The 18,202-nt window shown below is 38.5% G+C and overlaps 1 protein-coding gene across 1 annotated transcript in view; it reads right to left on the minus strand.

Moving 5' to 3' along the window:
• The window catches only part of CFAP54 (cilia and flagella associated protein 54), a gene marked incomplete at its 5' end in the record, with an annotated part of 122,449 nt that extends 106,264 nt beyond the window's left edge, over positions 1–16,185 (minus strand). Inside the window, 7 exon segments of the mRNA XM_080610036.1 lie at positions 26–139; positions 575–718; positions 1,575–1,633; positions 3,430–3,601; positions 6,284–6,430; positions 10,709–10,814; positions 16,025–16,185. Coding sequence (XP_080466162.1) covers positions 26–139; positions 575–718; positions 1,575–1,633; positions 3,430–3,601; positions 6,284–6,430; positions 10,709–10,814; positions 16,025–16,185 — 903 coding nt within the window.
• Between the last annotated feature and the right edge of the window lie 2,017 nt (positions 16,186–18,202).

The following is an 18,202-nucleotide window of genomic DNA, read 5'->3' on the forward strand; positions in this document are numbered from 1 at the left end:
TTTATAATGAATTGAAGAATGGTACCTTTACAGTGGCCTCTCTAAAAATCTTGTTTGCCTCTGAATTTTCCAGTGAAGGACTGATAACTTCCAACTGCTTCAGTTCATCGATTTTAATGAGACCACGCCGAGCAAATATCTGTCCAAAGTGTTAGGGAAAAAGACCCAAACAACTCTATTTTCATATTCTGTATGTCAGTATTTAATTTTAGAATCATCTCATTCTTGAATTCAAACAGCTGAAAATTGCTGCAGTGAAAGCCAGGTCATGAACAACAACTTAAAAAGAAAACCTTTGCAAAATACCTTCTGTACGTATGCATGAGGGCTGGCCACTGCTTTATGCTAGAAATCTATGAGTATGATTATATTATAGAGCACTGTTGCATTTAACTTTGAAATGATTACTCATTTACATGTGGAAACATACCTTCACTATGCAGTTAAATTTCAGAACATGGGCAGAACTCTAATATTATATTCATATTATAGGATAATAAGCAGGAATATTAAAATAAATACTCATTTCCCACTTGATTGCATCTGAAATGCTACGTATGGTAAATCAGGATACCTCTCCATGGATGCCATCTTGACAATCAAAATAACACTGAGAAACTGCAGTATATAGGGTGGTTCTCCATGTCAAATAATGCACAGATAAGAGCGGAATGGATGATTCCATACTTACACTGGCCCACAGTAAGTATTCCAGGACCTGTATTGAAGAAATCCAGTTTCAAACTGAATGCATATTAACCTATATAAATACAATTCCTATTACTAAAAGACACATAAAAAGACTTATCTCACCTGGTGGGACAAATTAAAAGAGGGACAAAAAAAAAATCACAGAAATTGTATTAATTTAAATATGTTTCATTGAGTACAAAGCATTTTTCCTGCAATCCTCCTTAGTCCTAAATTAAGTCAACATACAGATTTTATTTTTGTCCTAATTTAAAGAATCTGAAATACCTACAATCGATCCACCTGTTTCATGTATAGCAAAAGCCTGAATACATAAAAGGAGGTATTAAATCACTTCTGATTTCAATATAATACATCCAAAGGAAAAAAAAAATCTTTCCTGCTCAATGAAAGACTAATATAATAACATAAGAAAATATACTGGATTAAGGCCTAGTCACACTATGTTCAAGCTTTACGAGAAGAAAGTACAGCTAAGACAAATAAAAATTACGCTCACGGTTAAAAAAAAAAAAAAAGAGGCAGAGGGGAAAAGGCCAGGTCATTTTTATCAAGTATTTACAACTAAAAATCCAGCCACCAGGTGTCAGTACATTTCTACATTTTAAGAAACAAAAGACCAATTCTTGGGACTTGATACAGAACGCTGAAACATATCCCATCTCAGCAAGATATTATGCTGGACTCCATTCCACAGCTGAGAAAGGAACAGAGTCATGAAGGCATGAGGGCTTAGAAAGCAGCCATTTTGCAACCTAGACATTTTATTCCCTTGTGACAAAGTGCTCCTATTGACAGTGGCAATGAAATAGAAAAAGGGTACAGTGTTATGCAAAATACAGGCGCATTTTATTTTGCCATACCTTAGCAGACTGACCTATCATCATCAAATGTCTGCATATGGTGTAAATCTGAACAGTACCTGCAAAAGTAAATCCAAATTAATAAAACCTAGGTAAGTTCTATAATCCTACATGAAATTGTTCTGCTAACAAACTAAAACCTTTTTTAATATCTGAGTTGTTATTTCCAGAGGCTGAAAAATAAACTAATCATTTTTCTGTAATGACTTTTAAATTAGAGAAGATGAAGGCATTAAATTCTTGGATGATATTAGCTTAAAAAGTACCTATACAATGAAGTAATATAATAAAAGAATGAAATCTTAAACATGCACTGTATCATTTTTTTGTTAAGTAACTGATAGAGAGAAAAGTCTTATTTTTGTATCCAAATGCCAGGCTCTTGTTAAAAAAATATTACCTCTCTTCATAGACGTTACCTTACATGATTCTTTTAAGTCTGTCATGGCACTGTCCTGGCAGACAACACCACTATTATGTGATATTAAGTATGATAAGTGAAATGAAGAAAATTGATTGTGAATATTTTTCAAGAACATCGAAGTGACTTACAAATAAAAACCTGTCAGAAAAATATTTAATTTAGGCTATATCACAAAATTCCTTTTCAGAAATCAGCCCCAGAAGCATAAAAGACATTTCAGTTCAAAGTGTAATGGGGTAATGGGGGGATCTCTCAGAAAGAGACACCTGTGGCAGCAAGAGGCACAATAATGTCAATTGCCATAGCTAGAAGAGTGTTATTATCCCAATAAGCAAGAATGGAGAAAGCATTAGGAAGATTTCTTTTATCAGTCAAATGTGTAATGAGTAACTAAATCTATTGCCAGAAATTACAGAAAAATATTCAGGAACTGGGGAAAATCTGAGTTATTGCCTACTTCTAATAAGATTAGATTATTGGCTAGGCTTGGTACAGAGACCTGTCCCACACACAGGTAGTGGGACTTAGGAATGGCAGGCAAGCATGTTTTGATTTTAATTCTTCTCCCATAGAAACAGATAAACAAAAGCCACACCTCAAAAGTAGGGACTGAGGGCAACAGCAGTCTCAGCAAAACAAAAGGATAAGAACTTTGACCAATTATAGCTTGGAGAAAGTAAAGTTTCCAACATTAAATTAAAAACACATCATCTCCTCAACTTATGTTGCAGCAATTGACCATAGTACAACAAATCAATAACAGCAGATTTTGACTAAATAACATTGCCTTTCAAAGCAGTATCAGGAAAAAAAGAAAAAAGAAAAAAGAAAATCTGTGTATCTAGTTCCTGGAAGTTCCATTTTTTCATCATTTTTTTTCCTAATTCAAGCATTTAAAAGTAGCACACTAAAATCATCTACAGAGATTCAAATTCTTGTATGTCATGGGGTACTTTTTAAAAGTTTTATTATTAACTCTAGCCTTAAAGATCATTTAAAAAATACAAAGATGTAATGTCAGACAATCATTTTCTACTTTTAGATCTGAAATCCTCTTTAAAACACAAAGCAAACAGATTAACACAAACATTTCATTGATAACAAAATCCTGAGGGTTTGGGGGTTTTTTACTTAAGGTTCATTCAGAAAATGCCCCCACTATGCTCTTAGATTTCATTTTATTACTACACTCTAACCACAGCAATGGTGAAAAAGCTGTTACTTTTTCAACAGTCCACCTGAAAAAGGCATACGATGTGAAAACGTCTATTTAAAAATCTCTTATTTAAAAAAAATAAAATTGCAAAAAACCCTACTGTGCTTGAAGAGTAGCTAGAGATTTATTCATGACCTTCAGGTTGACCTTAAAGAATAAAGTTTCCCTCCACAAATTTGCTTAGCAAACGAATGTAAATGAAAAGCCTGTGGTACCATTGTAGATTAGCCAACACAAATTCTCCTGAGGTAGAGCCACTTGCATAATGAGTCGTATTGAGGACAAGACATTGAAGCAAGTCTTCAGGGACTCTTGGTTCCGGAGATTTCTGTCACGGCTGCAAACCATCTGATAAATGCAAACATTTCTCTCTTGCAAAGCATGGAACTAAAATACATGGAAACATATATAACATTAATCTACATAGTTCAAATATATGTATGTATTAGTTTCACATCAGCGAAGTACAACAAAGTGGTGAATACAAAAAGATCAAGTATACAGGAAAACAAACAAATAAACAAAAAACAACAAAAAAAACAGCTTGACATTGAAAGGAGCATTGAAATATGGAAAAAGTGCTAAAGCTTTAAGATTGCTGTACCATTAGCCTGAGTCAGTTTCTACTGCATCACAGGATGCAAACAAAGCACTAGGGCTGCTGAAAGGGCCGTAGGGAGAAACTATGAGTGAGGCATTAAACTGATATTCAAAGAATCTGACTTTAATTCTTAGCTTCTCTATAGATGCCTGCTGCAAACTAAGGCAAGTCTTAACTTCTCTGCACTTTACTTCTCCATCTGTATCACATATACCTTATTTCTCACTCTCATCCATTGCTTTTCCTTTCTACAGATGCATTCTTTCTTCTTTTCCTTGTAATACCTAATATAAGGTGATCTCAGTCTTGCCTGGAGTGCAATATCATGTGAGCAAACCAATACGTGGTAAAAAGATCTAAGTAGGACACAGCCAGTCAGTACCTATCAACATCTCAGAAAGCTACTAACCTGATAATATTTGGAATTATATTCTTTTTTGCAGTAAATTCATTGAAACGGGAAATTTCAAGTCTTGGAACAACTTTGATTTCCTCCTTTGATTTTTCCTTCTGATTAAAAATCAAAAGGTAGTTGCAGAAACCTGCCTTGAAATGTAATCATTTGGCATATTATCATCATCAGCTTCCAGTTGTAGAGATTATTGTCAAACTAGATTCCATATCAAAAAATCTAGGGGTATCTCAGTGTCTCAAGGCCAAGTGATAGAACAGGCATTTTAGTATAGATAACATCTGGCACTAGGATTGATTCAAGGTCTAGGCAGACAAACAGAAAACAGGAGAAATCATCTATGGAACTTCAAATTTACTTATTAAATTTATTTATATATTTATACAAATTTATATAAAAATATTTATTAAACATGCAAAAAAAAATGGATTAACATTGTCTTTGATCATATTCTCTCTAGGAAGCTGAACTATGTTTGAAAAACAAAAAATTAATATAAAAAGAGTATCTCTTCTAACATGACATCTGCTTCTAGCTTTTAAGCAAACTGCTTTTTTCTCCTCACTAAATACCTATTTATAATCTAACTCTGACTAGAGGAATATGAATTTGATTAGCTCAATACAGAGGAGATCCCTACAGTTTCTTTTTGTTGTTTTTGATCACAGAATAATTTACATTAGCTTATCTTGAAATAATCACCACATACTGAAAATACAGCTTCTCAGCAAAGAATTGCTTAAGGTTGTCCTGGGCTCAGCAGTAGCAGTCATTTTTCTCCTTCTTAGTAGCTGGTGCAGTGCTGTGGTTTTGACTTTTGGCCCAGGAACAATACTGATAACACTGATGTTTTTGGATGTTGCTCAGTAATGTTTACTCTGACCAAGGACTTTGTGAGTCTCATGCTCTGCCAGGGAGGAGGTGAAGCCGGGAGGAAGCAGAGACAGGACACCTGATCCAAACTAGCCAAAGAGGTATTCCATACCACAGCACGTCATGCCTACTATATAAACTGGGGGCAGTTACCTGGAAGGGTTAGACCATTGCTTGGGTCAGGCTGGGTATCGGTCAGCAGGTGGTGAGCGGTTGTATTCTCTTCCCTTGTTATTACCCTTATCATTATTATTATTGGTGGTAGCAGCAGTGGTTTGTGTTATACCTTAGTTACTGGACTGTTCTTATCTCAACCAGTGGGAGTTATATTCTTTCGATTCTCCTTCCCATCCCTCTGGGAGCGGGGCAGGGGGAGGAAGGGGGGGAGTGAGACAGAGACCGCGTGGTTCTGATTTACAGCTGAGCTTAAACCATGACAAAGGTAAAATCTAACATACAGACTATACCTACTGAAACACTTTCCTCCATGGATAACAAATGATAAATTGCAAGCCCGTACCTTGATAGGCAATTAACACAAAAGAATGCCAACATACCCTTGAGGTCACTCAGCTTCACAGAGCTTAGAGCACTGCCAAAACTATTACTGAATAGTTCTGCTTCTTTGTTCATAGTGAGCAAATAAGCTATTGATAGTAATGCAATGACACTTTTTACTATGTCATGATATTTTTTTATATGCCGTATTTTTGCACATTTATGGTCCAAATTGCAGTACAATGTTTTAATTCTCTTGTACTCTCCCCTGTTCTTGGATCACACCATACAAAAATTTCTACAATTGCAGGACACCTATCAAATTTTGACCATATCCTGACTCTAAGAGTGGTTAACAGCAACAGTTTCAGAGCAAAAACTGCTGTAGACAGTTACAGAACAATGCGGTTAGAGAGAGTTGTCTTTTTAAGATTAAGTTGATAGTAGTTGGCTTATGCCATAAAAGTGTAAGTACTTAAATCCTCCTAAAAACATGCATCAACTCTGGATGTTCATACCATACATATGGCTGTTAAATATGAATACAATCCATATCAACAAATTACTGAAGATTAGTTAATATTAATTAGCATAGAGTACGTCTGTGGAGGATAAAATAGGCTACTATTTTGAATCTGTGAATGTCTTAGACCAAAAAACCCCTCCAAACAAGCAAACAACCTACCGTAAGAGCTGCTTTTCTGTCTCTGAAACCATGTGGAAAAAAGGTGGATTTAAATTGATGCACATCATCTGTCATATCATCAAGGTTTACAGAAATGAACTGTTGAAGATATCTTCCATAGCACTGTAGAAGTGCCAACTTATACTCCTGAAGAATAAATAATGTTCTTTTTATAGCTTGTATAATACATTTCTATTTCTATAAAACATGTTATTTTTTATTATCTTTATATTAAAAATGTCAATGTGAAAGAGCAGCAGGAAGTAAAGCACTAAAGTTTCATACAAACATTCCACCATGTAATTTTGAATGTGAACACTCACCATATGAAAGGCTGAAGTACTTTAAAGAAGAGCTTGTGGTTTGGGAGTTTCTGTTTATTTTAATTGTAAAGATGACATATCATAGAACAATTGTAAAGTATAATCCTGGGCTAATGTAATAAACTCAAAGGGTTCCTGGAATGTCCTGCAGCTTTGCAACAGTAATGATAATGATACTATACTTCTGAGAAAAGTACTTCATAATGTAGAGCTTTATAAATAATATGCACTTCTCTCTGCTCTGTTTCTCTGATGTCAAAGCCATTTTTTTATAAAAGCAAAGACGAAAAGGAAGAAAACAATGAACTAAAAAAGAATGAAACAAGTGACAACCTGAATTTACACATGGCCAAGAACTCAGCATTAATAGACCAGAAATTGCCACTGGGTCTTTACGAACTGTTAACAAACAGGATGAGCTTTATGTCTCATTCAAAATAGAGCTCTGCAGCAGCATATTGAGCCACTCTTAGCATCATGCTGAGACTATGGTTCAGCTCTGACTCAGATGTGGAAGTGCCACTTACTGAATCACCTTCACCACTTCCTGCAGCAAACATTATCTGAAGGCTTCTCTACCAACTTCACTAATTCTAGTGCACACACACACCAGTTGTGATAAATTCTGGGTGGAAAAGTAACTAATTTATATTCATAAATATGTTCCTTTCATATTTAATCACAGAAAATTTGAAAGTATTTCACTTTTTTCAACATAAATTCCTACTACCATGGTAACACCCCGAATTTTTAATCATCTGAGTCTAACTCACATGGCCCTATTGTCCTCTTTGCTGTGTGAAAGCAGCAACCATATACAGAAACTTTTACTTTCCATGGGTAGCCATGGACAACCAGTCACTTGTGTAATCTAATACTATGATTCAGGCTGTTATAACTCTTAGAATCCAAAGTCATGGATCAGAATACCATTAAGCTAGTTACTGATTTATTAAAACAAAAAAAAGAGAGGTAATTTCTCTCCCAAGCAGTTCAAAATATATGTATATGATCAGAGATAACAAGCAAATACAGGCAGAGAAGGAGGGATAAAAAATGAGTCAGTAATGATCAGTATGGTGACTAATGGGCTAACTAATTTCCAGATAGATGACATGATGAATTTAGGTGTGTCCTAAAAGACACATAGCAGATGTATAATAGGAAGGAATCTAAAGTGAGAAGGCATTAAAAAATAAGAGGACAGAAAGTTAAGTTGGTGCTTACCCACTGACTACTCATATTCAATAATTCATTTTTAAAGACTAGGCATCATTAAATATCATATAACAAAGACGGATTAAAATTTAAAATAATCACCAGTAGTTTTTCCACACCAGGGTATTTATGGAATAGCATCTACCCCAGCTAACACAGAACTTGGTGTTACAACCCATCCATCTTTCCAGCAATACATTAACTAACATCCTTCTCATGGTTGTTTTTTTTTTCCTTTTTCTCCAGGGGAAAAAATTGATGGAATGAAAACAGGTTTGTAAAGTTAAAGCAATGCACTTAAACATGGGAGTTCCAAAGAGAGCTCCTTTCAAAGTTTTAGGCTGGCCATCAAAACAGTTTTTTCAATGACACTGATAACTTTACTGTAGAAAACCACCTTACACTAGAGGATTGATGTTGCAAGCATTAGCCTTTACTCAGCATTCTAGATTGTTTTCAGGCAACCTATGGTGAGGTCATTAAGCACCTTTAATGTAAGTGCCAAATTACATCTGAGTTGTGATATGAGAAGCCAATGAAAAGTACAGAGAGCAGTTTGATATGTTTGAAATAGCCTTACTGAGTATGCTGTAAGAGCAGCAGTTCCTGAAAGTTTTATATGATATTCCAAGCAGTTCCTATGGCCCAGAAGCTATGAAAACTTGAGGAAAACATCATGACACGAAGAAAACATGACTGGAAATGCCTAGGCAATGAAGTGTCTGTTAACAAATGCAGTTATTCAAGCCTCCTTAAGAATCTCTGTTAGTATTCCTAAACCTACACCATGAGCCTACGCCTTCAGTTATAATGTTGTGGACTTCTCCACATGCATTCTTCAACCTACCAGTGAGCATTAAGTGCTGCTGAAATTCAGCTTGCTGATCTTTATGCAGAAGGCAGGCCACTTTTGCAGAATGCTTTAGGGCAGATGCAGTGAAGGAAATATAAGATTCTGTAACATCTGCTTGACACTCATGCTTTTGCCATAGTCTGTGGAAAAGCTCACCTAGTAGCCACATATATACGCTTTCCGTACATAGCATGAATAGTATAAATAGCGTTTGTCCTTTCTGTATTCCATACATGAAGGACATAAAATTGGAAGAACAGTTTCACAGGATGCGTTCCTGCAAAAGATGGTCCCTCAAACTATCTTCATACATTTCCACTTATATCCTCTTCTTTTCTGGGAAAAAGAGGGCGTCTAATAGCGCCACGTGCTGCACAGAATGAAAAAGGGTGAAAACGGGTGACAATTGGCATTTAACTGCTTTCCTAATGCAAAAGTCAACAGACGGTTCTTAAAAAATGTTTTAACTTTAAACACAATGTTAATTATCTGTTTTTATTTCCAGGGGAGGAGGCATGGGCATGTTAAAATTTAATACTCCCATTCTGAAAAAAACACAAACTTGGTCTAGCCTATTAATTTTTATTATGATTATGTTCAAAAACTGAGTAGAAGTTACAGAAACCTTTCCAAAAGCATGGAAGAATTCTATTGATTATAGACCTTCAGAAACTTTTGTGCTATAAATATAATTTTTCTATTACAATCAACTTTTTATAAAACTAATATCAAAAATCTGTGTCTGAAATAGGCCTGAAAGACTAAAGGATATAGTTAAAATGTACACTTGACTGCCTCAGAACACAGATGGACTAAATAGCCAGAGTTTTAAGCTAGGAAATTATTATTGACCAAATAAGCATCTTCTAATATGTTTGTGGCAAAAAGTAGGAAAATCCACTGATGTATCATTTCAAACACAAAATCCCGTTAAGCGGATAGCATCTATTTAGGAGCTGTCCCTTACTCTAATTTATGCTAATTCTCTACAAACTTTAAGTGTATTTTCTCAAGCAACTTCTCAAGTACTGCACCTTCATAATAAATTAGCCTATAATTCTGTAATGCTTCAACATTTCTGCTTCATAACTGCATCACTTAGGACCACACACCCTTCTTCAGTCTTAAGAGGAATGACTTGCAATCAGCTTTCAACTGTACATCTTTGACCTGCTCCTGAGTGTTGTTTGGTAATTACCCTTGAAAGCCCCAGATTTTACAACATGATCTTCTGACACAAATATCACCAAGGTAATAAGTGGCACACCTTTGAGGGCTTACTTCCCAGTAGACACAAAGGACAATTATTATGTATGAATATAACACAAACCCAGCCTTACTGAGTAAGACCAATAGTCACTAGCCAGTATCCCATCTCCAGCAGTAGCCAGTAACAGATGACTAAGTAAGAGTATAAAAATAGAGTTATCATGCAGCGAAACACACCCCAAATACTCTCAAAGTCTTCAATAGCCTAGCTCCTGAATCTTTTTCAGTTGTGATTTACCTTTTCTGGGGGAGACAAGAACAGCACACAGACTTCAAGGTACAAGAGCATCATTGATACATGACTTGTGTGATGTATAATTGTACTTTGGGTTTTGTTCTCGGTTCCCCTCCTGACAACTCCTTGCATTCAATTCATGTTTGGTTAACTGAGCACTGAGTTGACATTTCAGCAGAACAAACCACCACTGCTCTATCATCATCAATTTGTAGTTAAGCAGCATCTGAAGGCACAGACAGATACTGTATTCTGCCAAACAAATATTAAAGATGGATTCTGGGGTGTTTAAAAAGGCTATGGGTGCATAGAAAATACAGGTATAAAAAAATATATTTGAAAATCAAGGCAATTTTACAATAATAAGAAAGAGATCCAAACCACCAACTCTCATTGGAATTATTTTGTAAAAGCTTTTGCTACTTTCTAAATAGTTTCCAGTAAAATATGATTAAAAATTAAAGTAGAATAGAAACATAATAAAACAAAGACTGTGACTGAGCCTTTTCTGTTTTCATATTACTTACTTTGATCTGAGCAAGGGAATCACCAACTTTCAGAAGTTTTTCATTGTAATACCACTCTGGCAATCGAGGCTTATATTTGATCCAAATATTAAACAAAGTATTTGCTCTAAAAAAGATACAGGAGAAAAGGTTTCAGATTAAACTGGCAGAAGGCCTGTCTTAACAAGTAAACAAATCAGGAAAACTTCAAGTTGTTAAAACTCCTTTCTTCCAAATCTGTTTGAACCTCTACATATTTCAAAACAAGTGATCATTAAAACTGGATTTAACAGGCAGCCAAGGACATTTCTGGGTTTCATTTCTGTCACCAGTTCTTATCACACATTTAAAATGGGATGAATTTTCTCCTGTGTAAACTCTTATTAAAATGTCTTAGTATTAACCCCCTTGCATTGTTCAAACATGGTGACAAGTGAAAAATCTGTCCCACCTTTTAGCCAGTATTTGAGTGGCTCTGCATGAAGAAGCAATTTGCCATTTTAAAGAAACTCAATGAAATGCGGCTCACAATGATTATTGGACCGGAAACTACAAATGCTAAGAGCAGGAACAGAGATGACAAAATAACAATGCATGTCAGGTAACAGCAAACTTGGGAACAGGTAGCCATGGAATAAGCCATAGATCTATATAGAGCTACAGCGTATAGAGCTATAGGGCTCATAGTTATAGACCTATACCATGAATCACAAAAGAAGAAAGTCATTAGAAAGCCTCTAACATGAGCTGCATTTGGCACGAAATGTTCAGAAATTTTAAATCATGTAGGGCAGGATTCAGAGAGAAAAAAATGATACATTTGTTACATAGATTTAAAGGTGATAGTTGCAATGTTCTTCTGTTGCCTCTGCCTACTATTCCAGCCACAGTAGTCCTAAAGGATGACTTTGTGTAACAAGTTACTTATTTGGCTGAACCAGCAAGCCTCCCATAAACAGTAACTGGCTGTAAGGAGTTTGTCTCTTCTATAGAGGAACTGACTACATCATGGCAATATTATAGTCCTTACTGACAGTTGACTGCTGGTCTAGTGCCCTTATTGTACACCTTTTCCACCCTAGATTTCTTTCAGAAAGCTATATTCAAACTGAAAAAACAATAATTGACCAGGCAGACTGACAAGCAGAACAGGAGTTTTCAGAAAAGAATCCTGTTACTGAATTATTAGTAGTATTGAGAGTGTTCACGGTGCCAGGCATCTCTTACATTTATTCTCTTAACAAGTTACTTGTAGAGAAACCTCAGCAAAGAGTGCCTTGTGAAACCACAACAGCTAAATTATTCACAGGTAGCAGTTTATAAGGAAGGAAAACAACTGAAGAGAGAGGAATTAATGTTTGAAAATAACATTCTAGCTGAGTTCTCACATGTAAACCTTATGCTTACTAATGTGAGGTAGCTGGAACTTCTCAATCTTTTAAGACAGTGATGGCAGACTAGAGTGCAAGACACTTTCTTAAACCGTTTTCTAACATTCAGGAACTTGGAACCCATTTTCACAGTCTTCCAGACACCTCTTCATTTCAGCTTATAAGAAGCCTCACAATAAAGAAAAGCACAATAAGCAACATGATTTTTTGCATACAGAAATCTGCTAGCCACCTTCACATTTCAAGATGAAACAAATGGCTGTATAAGAAACCTGCCAAAATGATCTTTACACCAAAAAACTGCAACAATCATAAACCTTTTTTTTCTAGAAGTATCGTCTCAGCACAATTCTCAGTTCTTGAAAGTAAGCAGCAAAGAAGTAAGTAGGACATTCTAGAGGTGTATCCTAAAGGAAAAATGCAGTAACAGCACAAACTAGGCCAAAAGAAACAATCTGAATAAAATGTTCTAAGGCACTATGTTTTTAAAGGAAGCCATAGCCCAGTCTGATGAAGAGCACCTTCCAAATGGGCAATGAGTCCCTCCTAGCCCATCCATAAGCAATTAACAGCCTGGGTGGCCACTGACTTCTTATACTGAGAGAAGTATCCCATTAGTTAGTAGGGAGAAATCTGCAAAGAGGTTCCAAAGAGAAGCAATCTGTCAGGCATCTGAGCAGTGCTTCCTTGGACTTGGAAGAAGCTTACTTCCAGAGTCCAAGAGGATTGATACTACAGGGGGGGAGAAGAGATAAAGGAAGAAAACAAAAAAATTGTAATTAATCAGGTTGTAAGGCTGTAAAGTAACTATGGTAGAATGACTGTGGAAAGCTCTGGAAGGTGAAACTAATAAACTTCTTTAAGACTAATCAGCTGGCCAGTCCCCAGTAAAGATCATTTTCATTTTATTGTTTTGAATGCTCATATTAACACATGGGATTCTTAGATGTAAAAAACAAGTAACAAACTTGTAATAAACTACTTTAGTGAAATAGTGACAAATCTGACTAGACTTTCAACTTCAATGCAAAGGGTAAGGTAAACCATCTGTGCTACAATGCCATGACCAACTACGAGTGATTTCATAACACAGGAATGCTTCTTTCACACAGACAAAGGAGGAGAGTGAGATACTTCCCAAACAGCTCATCAGCCTTTTCTTTAAACAGGCTATAGGACACCAGCATAACAAGTTAAGCAAGTGAATTCTTAAAAAAATACTGGGCTGCTGGATCTCAGCGGTTAAGTTTCTTTATTTCCAACCACTCTATGCGCATTTTTTTTTCCTAAGGTGAGCCCATAATAGTGTGTACAGGATAAGGCCCACATGGCTACACTTATGGATCAAAAGTCTTTACTACAGGTAGTAAAGGATTCTCTGATACTGATCAAAAGAAGTCTTACTAAATAAGGGTGGCTAAACCACACAACATGAGACAAAATCACTACTTCAAGGTAATCCTTTGATGGTCTGATTGCAAAAAAAGAAAATAGGGTAAAACAACTTCTTGTTTAGTTGAGGGAAAAATACTTTTGATTGCTACTTCTTCTGATCGAAAATATTCAAGATTCCAGTACAGGGCAGGTCCTCAGTAATTTTTATTACATTAGAACATTGTAAGTGCCTAAATTACGGCCTTACTCTCGACTTATCAACACCAAAGGCTGACAGCATTGAAGGAATAAAGCTGACAATTTTCTTTTTCTAAACTGAACATACTTGCCATGTGGAAGCTGGTATTCTTGCTCCTTGAATAACAAGAACACTTTGATCTCAACCCAATAAATGACACAGCAAGAGGTCTGCAGAGCATTTAGGAAAGCATCTGTAATAGCCATTGCCTTCAGAAATTCGTAAGAACAACTAGAGTAAGGCTGGTTCTGCAAGCAGCACACACCCCAATTTTGAGTTATCAAACAATGAGAGGCAAGTGAGAAACAACCCTGAAATTTCACAATCACAAATAAATACTCATGACTTTGCTAGTTTCCTGAACATATGCTAGTAATCAGAACTCCAGTCTTCTTCTAACTCCATACTGCCCTATACAAACGAAGAATGCCAGAGGATGCAGAGCTACTGGGAGCTTTATGTTATGCAATGTTCTCAATGCCCTGTAATTTTGGTATGGATCATCATTACCAGTGACTTCTAGGATCAAGATCCAGATAGCATTAGTTCTCATCTCCATGATGAACACTGCAGAATTCTTTGGATGAGAAAATGCTCTCATGCCAACTGAATTATGTGTGGACATGGGTCACATCTTCAAAATACCAGTTTGAGTAAGACAGAGCCTATTCAGGCCAAAACATTCCGGAGCGCATAGTAAAGAAAAGCTTTGAGACCGTGATCACAAAAACTGGTAACTTAGGCGTGACACTGCAAACAGATCAGATGCAGAATGCCGAACTCCCAATGATAAGATACAATGAATCCGTAGCAGATAGAATGGATGTGTTCATTAGCAGCCATTTTGGTGGCATCTGAAGCAGCTGAGTGGTATTCCTTCTTCTAAGGGGACTAGAGAGGATAACTTTCAAAGTAAGAATACAGATCAGCTAAAGCAAAATAAGGTCTGAAGCTACAGAAAGGCTTAAAAATAGCAAAGCACTGAAATCAGCTGCTGAAGCAACATAAAAAGCCATACTGAGATTCAAACCACTAGAGGCAAAAGCCTAATGATGAACATACCACATAAACAAATTAGAAATCCAGGCTGCTTAGATAAGGAAAGATCTTCAGTGCAGACAAAAGCTTGGCTGCAGAATCTGAGTACCTTCTGAAATGTCTACAGCTCCTTTAAAGAAGTGTCACTTGTGAACTGTATCTAGGAAAACACTGAGTGAAACACGTAAGGGTAGGAGCTGCACCTAAGTGAGCTAACCATGCTGTAACCTAACTCCTGTGCTGTTTTCAAATGAAATTTTGATAACCTTGGAAACATTTTTTTTAAGACCTGTAAATTTAGAACACTGCTCAGATAATAAAATAGAAAACCAACCACTTCCCTTAAAACAAGCATTTGAACTCTTACCTCTTAATGTACCTAAATGCAGTAGGAAGAGCTACATGAGAAATGCACAATCTATAAGACACATATGCATGCACTATGAATCATACACCAATGCCAGTTGCTCTATCTTAACTGCATTACAAAATCTATATTTATGCATACCCAGATATATGCATGTATGTGAGCAAACAAATACGCACAATTATACTTGCCATATGCTCTGCCTGCATCAATGTGTATAAAAATATACCAACGTAGACATAGACATATGCACAAAAAGAGCTGTGTGGTGTTATCCTCACGTAGCCCTACTGGGAGTGCATCTTTTAAAGGCATGTACATGCCCACAAGTTTTCACCCTCACACGCAGTAGCACATGTTGGTGGGCTGCCAGTTGCTCCAGCACTGAGAAGGGATTTTCTTCCTGGAAAGCTCAGGCAGCTCCAACACAGCCAGCAGTGGTGCTGCCAACTTCCACACCACCTTATGCTTTTCCCCTAAAGCATTAGCTTCTACGAAGTGCTGAAAAACGAGGTGTTCAGATTTTGGAGGGTTTTAAATAAAAAATAAAAAAAAAAAAAAAAAAAAAAGGAAACGGATTGCCGGTGTTCTGGCACACTGCTGGAGAAGCTGATGCAGGTGATGAAGCTCCCCCCAGGCCAGAGGTAGCGGGAGGGAATGGACTCTGTGGAACGCGGCTTGAGGAGAGAGCTGGGAAGTAGGAAAAGGGCAGGAGGTCCTAGCGGCGGTGCCCGGCGGGAGGGGAAGACCTGCGGGGAGCCGTCTCGGAGGGACCCCACGGGTGGCCGCAGGGTAGAGGCTGCAGGGGGAGAGCGGTCGAGGAAGGGGCGTTTGAGGCAAGGGCAGGTGGGACCGGCGAGTGGCTCCCGGAGCGGGGAGCGACGAGGTGAGGGCGGCGCAGCCCCTACCCGCGGCGGTGCAGGTTGTGCTGCTGCGGCTTGACTTCGCCCGCGCCTCCCAGCCGCCGGAGGAGGCCCAGGACGTCCCGCAGCTCGGCCTCGAATCTGTCCACCACCGGGTTGCCCGGAGCCACGGCCCCGAAGAAAGAGGCTGGTGGGGACTCCGCCATGCTCCGATCCGGCCGCGTCAGGAACGCGCAGCGTCGCCAAGCAACGGCCTCGGGCAACGGCCTCGGGCAACGGCCTCGGGCAACGGCGGGCCCCAGGGGGGCGGCGGCCGTGCAGGCCCTTGGGGCCCTGAGAGCTCCCGGCTGAAACCCCGTTCCGGGAGGGGCGGCGGGGGGATGCAGTCTGCCTTCATCCCCTGGGGAGGGGATCTTCGACTCGGAGGTCGGGTGTAGCCGCCGGGGGAGCTAGTGAGGGGGCTCGCACAGATGAAAGGGTACGACGAGCCGTCAGTCCTCGCACCTCTCTCCAGCAGGGAAAAAGCCTTCTCTCTCCGAGGCAAGTGAGGAATCTTCAGGGCACCGTGCACCACAGCAGCTAGGCCAGTTGCTAGCACTAGGCGTATCGAGTTTGTTTGCAGTGCAAAGGCTGCTGGGGGCAGCTTGGACAGGGCCAGGAGGTCCCATGTGGGACAGTTCTTCAATAACTTGTTCACCAGGGATGCCGTTTTGAAATACTGACTGCATCACTGAGTGACTACAGATAAAAGAATAAAGTCTGTTAACCCTCTAAGTGTTCTATCTATTGTACCACTATGAGAGCGGTGAGACACTGGAACAGGTTATTGAGAGAAGCTGTGGATGCCCCACCTCTAGCAGTGTTCAAGGCCAGGTTGGATGAGACTTTGAGCAACCTGGTTTAGCAGAAGGTGTCCCTGCCCATGGCAGAGGGTTGGAACTGGATGAGCTTAAGGTCCCGTCAATCCAAACCATTCTGTGATTCTGCAATTCTATTAAAAAACAATGTGGCAAGCTAGGAAACAACCAGGCTGTATTTATCAATTGTTATAGGAAGTGGCCATAGCAACCTATTTGTTTTCAAGTTCTTTATATACATTAATATAAAGGGGTTTGGGCTGGATGTGAAGGAAACTAGCTATGTTGGCATGTTCATTGTCATGATGAGCAAAAGGAACAGTTTAATTGAAAACATGAAAGTGAAAGCTTAGAAATGCAGTGAGTGAGCAACAAATCCTGGCAGCCAGGGCCAGACGGAAGCAGTTTCTTGACACTGAAGGGAAAAGGATCCATAGGGAGGAGTAAAGTGAAGAAGTACCTGAAACGTGCATCCATGTAATTCACAGATGATAGTAAAGGAACTATTACTTTGAACAATGGGAGACATGCAACATTGGCATGCTGAATGATGGGAACCAGAAAATACTGCATTAGCCAGGCCAGGGAAATGATGTGGGAATCATTTAGATACTATGGGGAATATGCAAAAATTTTAATTCATTTATGACTAATGTGTCTGACTCATTGATACACTGATTTTGTATTGTTACCTGCTGGGAGCTGTGTGGTTCTATCACCCAGCAGGTCTTGTGTGACTAGGATAGGGGTTAGCAGGAAAGTGATTCGTATGTGTGGAGTTAATTCCTATCCATTTAGGTAGGAGCCAACGGCTGAGCACAAGAGGGAGCAGGTTCTTCAGATTTCTGTGGAAGCTGTAGAAAATGAAGCCTGAAGAGACAAGACATAGCACAAAGGTGCTGGGATTTAGAAATCACTGGGTACAGAGATAAATTTTACAAGACAATTGAAATACGAGAACTTGGGCTGGAGACCAAGTACTCCTACATTTAAGATTTTGCCAGTGCTTTGCCACGCTAACCAAAGAGCTTCCTGTGATGGACTCCAGAATAAAGACTGGCCTCTTGTGAAAGGCAGCTTGTCCACTGAGTACTGCTGGTGGCAACCCTTTCAAGTCCCTAAGAAGATCTAAGCTATTTTGCCTCACTACATGGTGCTGTATCTCAAAGGGCTGATCTTCACAAGCTTCAAGGGGGACTTCAGAGACTGGAAACGAGACTGCTAAGTGAAACTTTGCATACCTCTATACTCGGCTAGCAGACAGTGGACTGGATGTAACATTAGCAGTCTGAATTAGTTTTTCAGCCATAGAAACAAACTGAGTCAAAGAAAACAATGACAGAAAGGGAGTATAGCCATTTTCCAA

Source organism: Psittacula echo, assembly GCF_963264785.1.
Source record: "Psittacula echo genome assembly, chromosome: 1".
NCBI classification, from domain to species: domain Eukaryota; kingdom Metazoa; phylum Chordata; class Aves; order Psittaciformes; family Psittacidae; genus Psittacula; species Psittacula echo.